Source organism: Gouania willdenowi, chromosome 15 (assembly GCF_900634775.1).
Source record: "Gouania willdenowi chromosome 15, fGouWil2.1, whole genome shotgun sequence".
Classification (NCBI taxonomy): domain Eukaryota; kingdom Metazoa; phylum Chordata; class Actinopteri; order Blenniiformes; family Gobiesocidae; genus Gouania; species Gouania willdenowi.
Genome location: NC_041058.1, coordinates 720308 through 730758, shown reverse-complemented (window position 1 = coordinate 730758; position 10451 = coordinate 720308). Strand labels below are relative to the sequence as shown.

Here is a 10451-nt window from a genome sequence, read left to right as displayed (position 1 = left end):
AAAAATCTGTGACCGCTGCGGCTTCTCGGCGGTAGAGAAGAAGAGCGCTAAACTTCTTCGTAGCTATTAAAGAGCTATTTACTCCCCCTTAAACATGACGCTTTGGTGGGTGAAGTAAATGCAGACTGGAGAAGAATTACAATCGTGTTTAAGGGAGAGTAAATGTCCACTGAGAAGCTGATTGTGTTGGAACTGTCGCCACCTACGGTCACCGATTTTTTCGGGTCACAACTCAGCTCAGCTTCGGCTCTTGGTGACGTCATCGACTAGTATGCACATAAAGTCAACCTTTAAAATTATGCAGTCGTTCAACCCCTACCATGCGGTGGCTAACAGGTGCTAGCAGGGATGCTGTCAAAGACAGCGTTTTTGGCTCAAGACGGCAGCTGGTGTTCTGGCGTCTGGAAGCTTGGATACTGGTGGTATGGAGCATGGAGCTGGTCTGTTCACTGAAACGTGAGCACCCGTGAGGAGGATTAACGTGCACAGGAGCGCCAGAGGCTGGATCTGAGACAATAGCTGGTGTGCTGGAGTCTGGAAAGCTCCGGACCTCCGGAGCGTGGAGTGGGGCAGTCACCGGAGTTGGGGCTCAATGGTTTGACACCTTGGAGTGGTGAAGAACCAAGGACAGCACTAGACCAAGCTCAGGCAAGGTAAGTGCTGTGTTCTCCTCAACCTGGTGTGGTCTAAAAGCGTCAGTCCTACCAACGTCCATCGACTGGAGGCTAAAAAGATCTGCCTGTGGACAGTTAAGCTGATAAAACAAAAACCCGAGATATGCTGAGAAAGAGAAAAGGTGTTTGAATGGACGGCGTCTGTCCGCCTCCTTGCTTTTGAGGGCTTGAGATAGAGGGTGGATCCAATAGTGAGGTTTACCTATGATGAAAATTACAGGCATCTCATCTTTTTAAGTGGAAAGTACTTAGACAATTGGTGACTGACTGAATACTTTTTTGCCCCACTGTAACTCATGATTGACCTGAAGAAGAGGAGGAGGGAAAACCTCAGTGTTTGTAAACAAAGTTATTTTGATTCCCAAATCACGCGATGAACCTTAGACTGAAACTCACGCACGCTCGCGCACACACACACACACACACACACACACACACACACACACACACACACACACACCAAGGCCAGAGGTGAGCTGAGGCCTCACTGTGTGTGTTTATTTCTGTATCTGCTAAGTTTAGCGTAGAATATCTTGCTCTAGTTACATCGCTATGTATGGAATCACAGGAGTGCCAAGTGCAGGTCTTTGCTTTGACATTGATTTTACTTGACGGATTGAGCCATCAAGTAAAATCAATGTCAAAATGCAAATAGAAAAGACAAAGACAAAGCAAAATGAAAAAACAATGACTACATTTGTATTTTTTTAAATTTTTTATTATTGATTCTCTTTATATTTCCACATTTATTCTCTTTTAATTTTGGCTCTCCTGTGATTCCATAACTCTGAGGAGTGAGCAGGACAAAGCTAAACACCACAAGGGGGCACAAACACAAAAAGAGATTCACCAACTGTACACTCCATATTATTTGGTGGAACTAGGGACTGTAACTAAGTAACAAAGTATAAGTAACTAATTAGGTAAATAAGTAATAAAGTAATACTGTCACTGATTTGTTACATTTCATCACTTCTGGTCCCATTTCCTCCTCAGCATTCTGTGGACCAATGAGTGAGCAGCGTCGTTGCTATGACAACACCAATGACCGTGAGAGTATCTGATTATTACTATTATTATTATTATATTTTAATTTTCTGACTGAAAGGAAATAAGAGTGAAATGTGCAACATTATTGTTAATAAAAGCTTGAGGCTAAAGACTAAAATGAGTCAAAACTGTATTCATCCAATCACTGGCTAACTTTGAGAAAAGGGGCGGGACATTATGTTGGTTGAGCTAATCAGGAGTGAGACATTTAAACAGACTAATGTGTTCTATACGATCAATAAAACATTTAGATTATGAATAATAAGACAGTAACAGTATCATCACGTATGTCATCCTGTTGTGATTAAAGTTGTGCAAACATTAAATTATATATATATATATATATATATATATATATATATAATATTATTTTAGTGTGTGTTTTAAAGCTTGGGCTCAGACTGATCCATGTCATGTGAGCGCTCTCAGCCAATCAGAAGTCAGACAGCTCAACCTAATCCCTCTGCCGTCATCCAGTTGCCAGCTGGTAACCATGGTGATGAGCCTCCAGCACCCCCCCCCCCACACACACACACACAGTTTGTTAGCCAACGTCCTGTTGCAACATTAGCTCACACTGTCCAAAGTCACAGCCAGAGTCAACATTAGGATCAGATTAAAGCTCACGTGCACGCTCACAGCACCGTGCACATCTCCATCTGAAGCTCAGTGTGTGCTCAAAGGTCAAAGGTCACGCTCTCCAACCACTGAGGGAACCTTTAAAGTTGACCGTGTGTGAAAAGAAGGAAAAGCTCCCGTTTACCTCTGTGTCAAAGTCAAGGTCCGCGGGCCAAATCCAGCCCTTTAGAGCAGTGCTTCTCAAATGAGGGTACGTGTACACCTCGGGGTACATGACAACAGTACAGGGGGTACTTAGATAGAGAGAGAGAATGTAGAAAATTACAAACTAAAGAGTTTTATAATGTTTTTTTTGGTTAAAATTGATAATCATACTAAAAAATTAACAACACACAAAACGACAAAGAAACGCTGAATGAGAGAAAAATATACAAGATCACAACAAAATACACAAAAACCGAGAAACATACAAAACAACAATAGAAACAACCAAACGACACCAAAAACACACAAAATTAGGGTCCGAAGGAGTGGCCGGGGTCGTTAACCCATGTGTATCACATATGAGACTGAACGTTGTATTTGAGAGTTATCACGGTTTTTTTATTAAGGCGTGGTACATCTGAGAACGCAAAGCATGATGGGTAATTTTCACCTTGAGTCTTGTTTAGGGATGGACAGTCATGTGTATCAAATATTAGGCAGTTTGAACGTTGTATATGAGAGTTATAGCGGTTTTTCTATTATGGCGTGCAAAATGGCGAAGATACAGTATTTAGACGTGACAACAAAGAATTTTCCAGTGACATTATAGGCCCCTCCCACTGATCACAGCCTGTTTTTTCTTCATCAGCGACCTGCTCCCATCTTATAAGATTCATCCAACACGATCTTGAAGTCAACATAACATATCGTCTTTTTGCTAGAGCTGGTAGCATTGGACTCCATTAAAAGCGGCGCTCTCTGAGAACGCAAGGCATGATGGGTAATATTCACAATGAGTCTTGTTTATGGATGGACATCATGTGTATCAAAAGCTAAATGGCACCAGTCACGCTACGACCAAATCGTTAGAGATACACAAATTATTTCAATGGTTTTTATTCTTCAGTGGGTCGTAAATGTTCTGGCCGAGTTTGAAGCCAATCAGACTCGTTCTCACAAATGCGTTTCCAGGGCGAAACGCCATTTTTTGACCAAAGATGACTGACTTCCTGTTTTGTTTAGGGCGTGGTCATAATGTAACTTTTTGCTCATCTTGGGGTGAATTTCATATGAATCGGACAAACCTGCTGGTCGTGCGGTTGTATCTCATTTTTGGCGTCTATAATACGCGCCGTGTGGCCATTTTTTAAGTGATTTTTTTCATTGTGTCAAATGATCTCGTTATTCAGCAGGTGTGAGGTGTGTGTAGATACTGGTGAGACTTTGAGCATCTTAAGGAGGTGTGGAATAATAATAGGGAAAAAGAGCAAGAACAAGAGGTTCCTACGGCCTTTAGGCCCTAATCAGAGAAAAATATACTGGATAATAAAAACAAAACCAAATGATAGAAATGATCTTGATTAGAACATTAAGTAAAAATACAAAGATCTGATTCATTCACTTATTTACAAAATAAGATTTTTTAAAATGTGCGTTATCACTCATTAATTCCATCATTATGATCTCTCTCTCTCTCTCTCTATATATATATATATATATATATATATATATATATATATACATAGATGTTTTTTCACAGAGTTCTGAGTCAAATGTTGACATAAGGGGGACTAGAACCAAAAAAGTCTGAGAACCACTGCTTTAGAACATCGACTGTGGGCCTCTGGAAACAGAAAACATGAATCATTGTGTGAAAGACTAAATAAATCATATGATATTTACAGGATCACGTTTTACCATGATTATATCACATGATGGCAGCCATTTTTAATCTCACATTCTTGAAATAAATCGAGTTATTCCACAAAATGTCCCCAAATTAAACAAAAATTGGTGACAAAATGAAGGAAATTCAAAGTAAAGACAGCACAGATAAACTACAGGTCCCTTTTACACATTTCACTTCCCTTTCCTAAACCATCTCTGTTTCCATGGAAACAACACTGGGATAAACAACACAGATTAAAATGGGCAAAAAAAGGTGGAGACGCCAAGTTTAAAGGTGAGGTGAGAGAGGAAGAGAGAAAACAAGAAGAACAGCAGATGAAGTCAATAAAAGCCTGTTAAGCTAAAGTCTGATTGATTGATTGATTGATTGATCAGAGATCAGTGTGATTATATAAGCTTGCTCTCAGCTCTACGTGACCTGCTGTGTTTGTTGTCTCTGCTCCACTTAATGATGATGATGATGATGATGAAGATGTTTTCACATCGATCGGCCTCCACACTTTGAACTTTATTGATCGTGATCAGGCCACGTTCGTGTGGAACCATAAATAACTCCAAGCAAACCAGATTGTTGACAAAACAAAGGTTGGATCAACCTGTAACATCCACCTCTAGATCTAAAACCAATAGATCTGTTCCTGTCCTTCTTGATTGCAGATGTATAAAGAATAGATCTGTTCCTGCGCTTCATTACAGATGTTGTCCGTTTCTTTCTTTAATACACACTATGTTATGTTGCCAGTTTGGAAGATTCTTTCCTGCAGTTGGGAGCCTTTTCTATAGTGGTGATATGTCTACATTGAAACATGTTGATTCAGAGGGAAGTGTTGTTAGTTCCCCTCCCCCACCCCACCCTACACATGGTGTTTCCCACTCTGACTGGATGCAGTGAATGGTTTGTTTATCAGCTCCTCTCGGGCCTCTGACAGCTCTGTGATTAGTTCACGGGGCCTCACATTCCCAGGTTCTCCTCTGAGGAACCCACTGACCTACTGAGCTCACAGCAGCTCCTACAGATCTTCAAGCTCTGGTTCTCAGGTTGTTTTCGCACTGATTGGGTCAAAGCCAGCGATGAAGAGTCCGTTTGTTCTTTAGCAACATTCAACAATGGAACAGCAACAAGTTGTCCTGCTTTTCCTGGTTTTAAAGCCCTGGTTTGGGCTCTCACCGGTTTTTCTGATCACCCACAATGCAGTGCGCTCTACGTCATCTCTGATACTTCCTGTGTTTGATTTCCAGTGAATTTCACTCTAGACGTTGATTGGAAACGCTCTGACTCACAGAAACAATCACTCTAGAATTCTCCTGTTGGATCCCTCCGTCTGATTTTATATGGTCCCCAAAATGCTAATGCTAAGTTAGTGCTAAGGCTACGCTAATGCTAAAGCTAGGTTAACGCTGATGCTAGCTAAATTCATGCCAATGCTAGCTAATATTATTGCTAATTTATACTAAAGCTAGCTAATGCTAACTTATGTTAATGTTAGTTATTATTAATGCTAATGCTAACTTATGTTAATGCTAATGGTACCTTATGCTACTGCTAGCTAATTCAAATGTTAGCTATTGCTAATGCAGTGTAACGCATGTTAGCGCCTGTATCCTCATTTTCTTCAGGAAATGCATCTAAATATTTTTGTGTCAGTTTGTGTATTTTTGTGTGTGTCATTTTGTGCGTGTGTATTTTTAAGGTCAACAACCAGACGGCGGTTAATGATGTTCCTAACGTTTGGAGAACCTCTAATCTCCTTTACAGTAGTTTGGGATGATTTCTTTGCTGTAAACTTTGAGTGGCTTTTCTTCTTGTTTTGTGTAGTTTTGTGGGCCTGTTGTGTGCTTTCATTGTATGTATTTCTTCATAACGTTTGTGTAGAGCGGACGTTTCATATCCCCTTCCTCCTGTTGTCAGGGTTGATCAAGGTGAAAGACGAGGAAGCACGCCCACATGTGTTGTGTTAGCTTAGCACGTAGCTTAGCACGTAGCTCGCAGCAGTGCATGTGATGAAAGCAGCTGATGATGGATCTTGATGGAGCCACTGGGTTCATGTGAAGGTGTTGTTGTAGGCCAGCAGGGGTCTATCATGGTTCTCCTTTAGCAGCTGAAGCAACAGCTTGGGACACGCCCCCCTCCACTGGACCACAGCCAGGCCACGCCCCTCTGCACTCCCATTGGCTGCTAACAGCCAACAGTGGATATGGTATGCAAATAGAGCAAGAGAGGCAGTTAAAACTAGTGTGAGCACAGCAGTCAGTGAGGCAGAGGAGAAGGAAGGAGAGACGAAGAGGAGCCAAGGGGGGAGTGGCCATTAACATGACTGTCTGCGTTTAACAAGGAAGCCACAGTTTGGACACCATCGGATCTATTCTCGTCTGCTCCATGAGTGCTGCAAGGTGAGAGGAGAGATACGTAGAAACAAAAGTTCTCATCTGCTCGGCAAAATCACCTGTTAAAGATTTAACACTAAGAGGAAAATATCTGTCATCCAAGAGGGAAAAAAGCCCTGAAAGAACAGATCTATGGTTGATATGTCTATGAGAGAGGACAAGAGAAGAGAGTTTAAAAGGAGAGTTTGCAGAGAGAGAAGCCGAGAGAGGGGGGGGGAAGGGGGCGTGACGGCACATTTCTAAACCGAGGATTGAGTCAAACAAAAAGTTTTTCATCATCGAGAATTTTTAATTTGATGATTGTGGACAAATTGAGAATTAAAACTGACACGTGACAAAATTAAATCATCCGAGTTTAGATAAGTCTGAATTGTTGAACAGAGAGAGAAGGGGGGAAGGGGGCGTGACGGCACATTTCTAAACTGAGGATTGAGTCAAATGTTGCTGAAAAAGTGACGACATAGAACAAAGAGTTCTTCATCATCAATAACTTTAAAGTTAATCATTGTGGATGAAATAAGAGTTGAGATTAAATCATCTGAGTTTAGATAAGTCTGAGTTGCTGATTATTGCCCGATTGGTTGATGAGTGAATGTGTGACGCTGACCTTAGACACGCCCCTTTCTCTCCACAGCATCCTCTCCTTCAGTCCGTCTGCGATGCCCGGTCCTGTGATGCAGATGGACGTGGCCATGCGCTTCTACATCAGCCACTCTCCTCCGGCGCTAAGAAGCTTCCTCAGCTCCTACGAGGATCTGCAGAAAGCCAAGAACTGGGTCAACCTGTCCAACAGCCGCGGCCAACCGCCCCCGCCGCATTACAAACCGCTGCGGCCGTGCCTCAGCAGCAAGCAGAGGGCGACGGATGGCGGTTGGAGCGGCGAAGGAAAGGCCTGCAAGAAACGCGTGGTGTTTGCCGACATGAAGGGCATGTCGCTGACCGCCATCCACGTCTTCTCCAAGTTTGACGACGAGCCGTACCCGTCACTGGGCGCCCCACAGTCCAACGAGGACCTGCAGTTTGACATGGCCGATCTGGAGGAGGCCACCATGGACCTTAAGATCAGCTCGGTGCGAAACCTGACGCTGGACTTCAATCCGCCCTCCGCCGACTACCTGGACTTCAGGAACCGTCTGATTAAGAATGCTGTGTGCTTGGAGAACTGCTCGTTGCAGGGCCGCTCTCTCACCGGCACCGTCAAGGTGAGGAACATCGGCTTCGAGAAGCAGGTGAAGGTCCGAGTCACCTTCGACTCGTGGGCCAGCTTCATCGATGTCGGGTGCACCTTCATGAACAACGTGTACGGCTGCCAGGACTCCGACACCTTCGCCTTCGTGCTGGAGTTGCCGGACAACGTGCCGCCGCACAGCCACGTGGAGTTCTGCATCTGCTTCACGGTCCAGGACCAAACCTTCTGGGACAACAACGACGGGCACAACTATGTCCTCAAGCACGTGGGCTGGAACGGCGAGAAGCTGCCAAACGCGGAGCCTCCTGCCTCTGCCGAGCAAAAGAAACCGGCCGAGCAGAAACATGGCAGCGTCAAGTTGCTGGAGCTGGACTTCGACCAGTTCGGCAGCCCTCGCATGTCCAGCGGACTTTTCCCCGGTTGGCAGAGCTGGGGTCAGATCGATACGGCCGTGCCCTATTGGTAAAGTCACACAGACGTTTGTGGGCGGGAGGAAAGGAACCGCAATGGGCATTGGGTACAAACTGGACCCAAACAAAGGAAGTCCATGTCTACTGACCTGCTTAGTGACCAGGAGTTGAAGGTGTAGCACTGATGGAGATGTCCTGCTCCATGTGACGTCTGAACACATCCTTCATATTGAAGGAGACGCACAGGGCGCGCACGGTGAGCACGGTTTTACAAACGTTGACCCGACAACCCGCTGAGCTTCTCATTTTTAAAATTTTAACTTCATGTTTCAGACTAAAAAACTCTAAAGCACAGCTTCACGGATGAAGACGAGTTAGTTTTTTAACTGGAGTCTTTGTACCAACTTTTCATCTTTTTCAATTTGAGCTACAATTTTAAAATTCTGTAAAAAAAAAAACCCTCAAATAATAATTCACCAAACGTGCTTAATGTGAACGTTAATCGTCGCTGTGGCTAACACAGGCTAGCTAGCACGCACCCCCACGGGTATGTTGGGTTGTTTGTTACATTCGATGCAGTTCGTAATTTAAAAAACAGTAAAAATAAACTAAAACAGACGTTAGGGGACTGAAGGAGTTGCAGGTTCTCTGTGCTTTGTAACTATGGAAAAAGGTTAAATGCACTTTTAAAGGAACACTTGTGGGTTAGGGTCCAGCCCGGTCGTCCCAATTATGAAATGTGCCAAGGTCGCGAAAAAAGGTTTGATGTAAACAGTTTAAAGCTCGTAAAAAACTGTAAATATATAAAGTAGTTGAAGTAACTTTTACACTTTTACGCGCCCTCAACATTTTTTTTCTACAGATTTACTAATTTTTACACGCTTGTTTTTTGCGACCTTTGACGTTCCTTTGTAAAACTTTACACGCCTGCGTAGAACTTTTCGTCTCTGAGAACTTTTGAGGTTTTACTATTTTTTTATGCATTTGCGCTGTTCGAACGTTCCCACTTTGAACTTTTTACGTTTCTGTGTAAAAACCTTTTATATGTTCACGCAGAACACTCGAGCACGTACAAAAAAATCAAATGAGAATAAATAAATTAATAACATCTGTATTTTGAGCCAGGGTGAAAGAGAGAGAGTGCGTAGTGTTTGGATCGCAGAGGGTTGAACGTCCGGCTGATTCTTGTGTAAATATTGACGTTTGCACCATCAGAGTTACAATAACTGTAATAAGGATAATAATGAGTGGCCTTCATCTCCTCCCTCTGCGTTGCACATGTTTGATTGATGAAAGTGTCGTTAGCAAACCGCGCTGCTAGGAGTGACTGAGTGTGTGAGAAGTGACGCCACAGGTGATTGGTCGGCCCGTGTGAGGGGAAGGAAGTGATGAAACGGTGTTGTTGTGGTATGTGGACATGAAGAAAGGATGGAAGTGGAAGACTTTTGGTTTGTTGAGAGAACGTTTGGCTGGAGGTGAAACGAGCTCCAGCATTTTGAGCATCACTTGAAGGTGTTTGTTGCTAACACACACACACACACACACACACACACACACACACACACACACACACACACACACACACACACACACACACACACACACACAGTGTCAGTTGTGTTTTTCTTTTTTTCTGAATAAATTTCTATATTTGTGCTAAAAATGCTTCCTGTTTCTTTCTTCTTTTTAAACTTCCAAACATATTTTTATTTTACAGTGAAACACCTCAAACCTACGTTAATTTAATATTTTCCAACACGTTTAGGAAGTTTTCTGCCATTAAAATCCTAAATAAAACACACATATACATAACATTAAAACACATTGGGTTTATATATAATATTATATTATGAAACGAGTCAATATTAACTCCCATTTACTTTAAAACTAAACTATAAAAACTCTCATTTAGATTTTTTTTTATTTCAATCAAATAGAAATAGAAATATAACAACTACATACAACATTAAAAACATGTTACATAACATTATATAATGTCCTCAGTCATCATTTAAGCACATTTACTAATTTCAAATAAAATATTTAACATAACTAATCTGTGGAATAAATAAACTTTATTTTTAAAGGTTTAAAGCTAAAATACTTTGATCCATTAAAAACCAAATAATCAGCCGATCGATCAATAAACGAGCCGATAAATAGAGTCACATTTCACACACAAAAGGTTTTTTAACACCTGTGTGCAGAGCCAAGTAAATAATCTAGTAACTAAGTAAGTAAATAACTAGCAAGGAACTAAATAAGTAACTA

General features: G+C 42.2%; 1 protein-coding gene across 1 annotated transcript; it reads left to right on the top strand.

Annotated features, from left to right (window-relative positions):
• Positions 1-6425: 6425 nt before the first annotated feature.
• Positions 6426-8752, top strand: ppp1r3cb (protein phosphatase 1, regulatory subunit 3Cb). The gene is made up of 2 exons (XM_028468552.1): positions 6426-6587; positions 7216-8752. The coding sequence occupies exons 1-2, from the start codon at positions 6574-6576 to the stop codon at positions 8234-8236; spliced, it is 1035 nt and encodes a 344-aa protein (XP_028324353.1). The 5' UTR covers positions 6426-6573; the 3' UTR covers positions 8237-8752.
• Positions 8753-10451: the final 1699 nt, after the last annotated feature.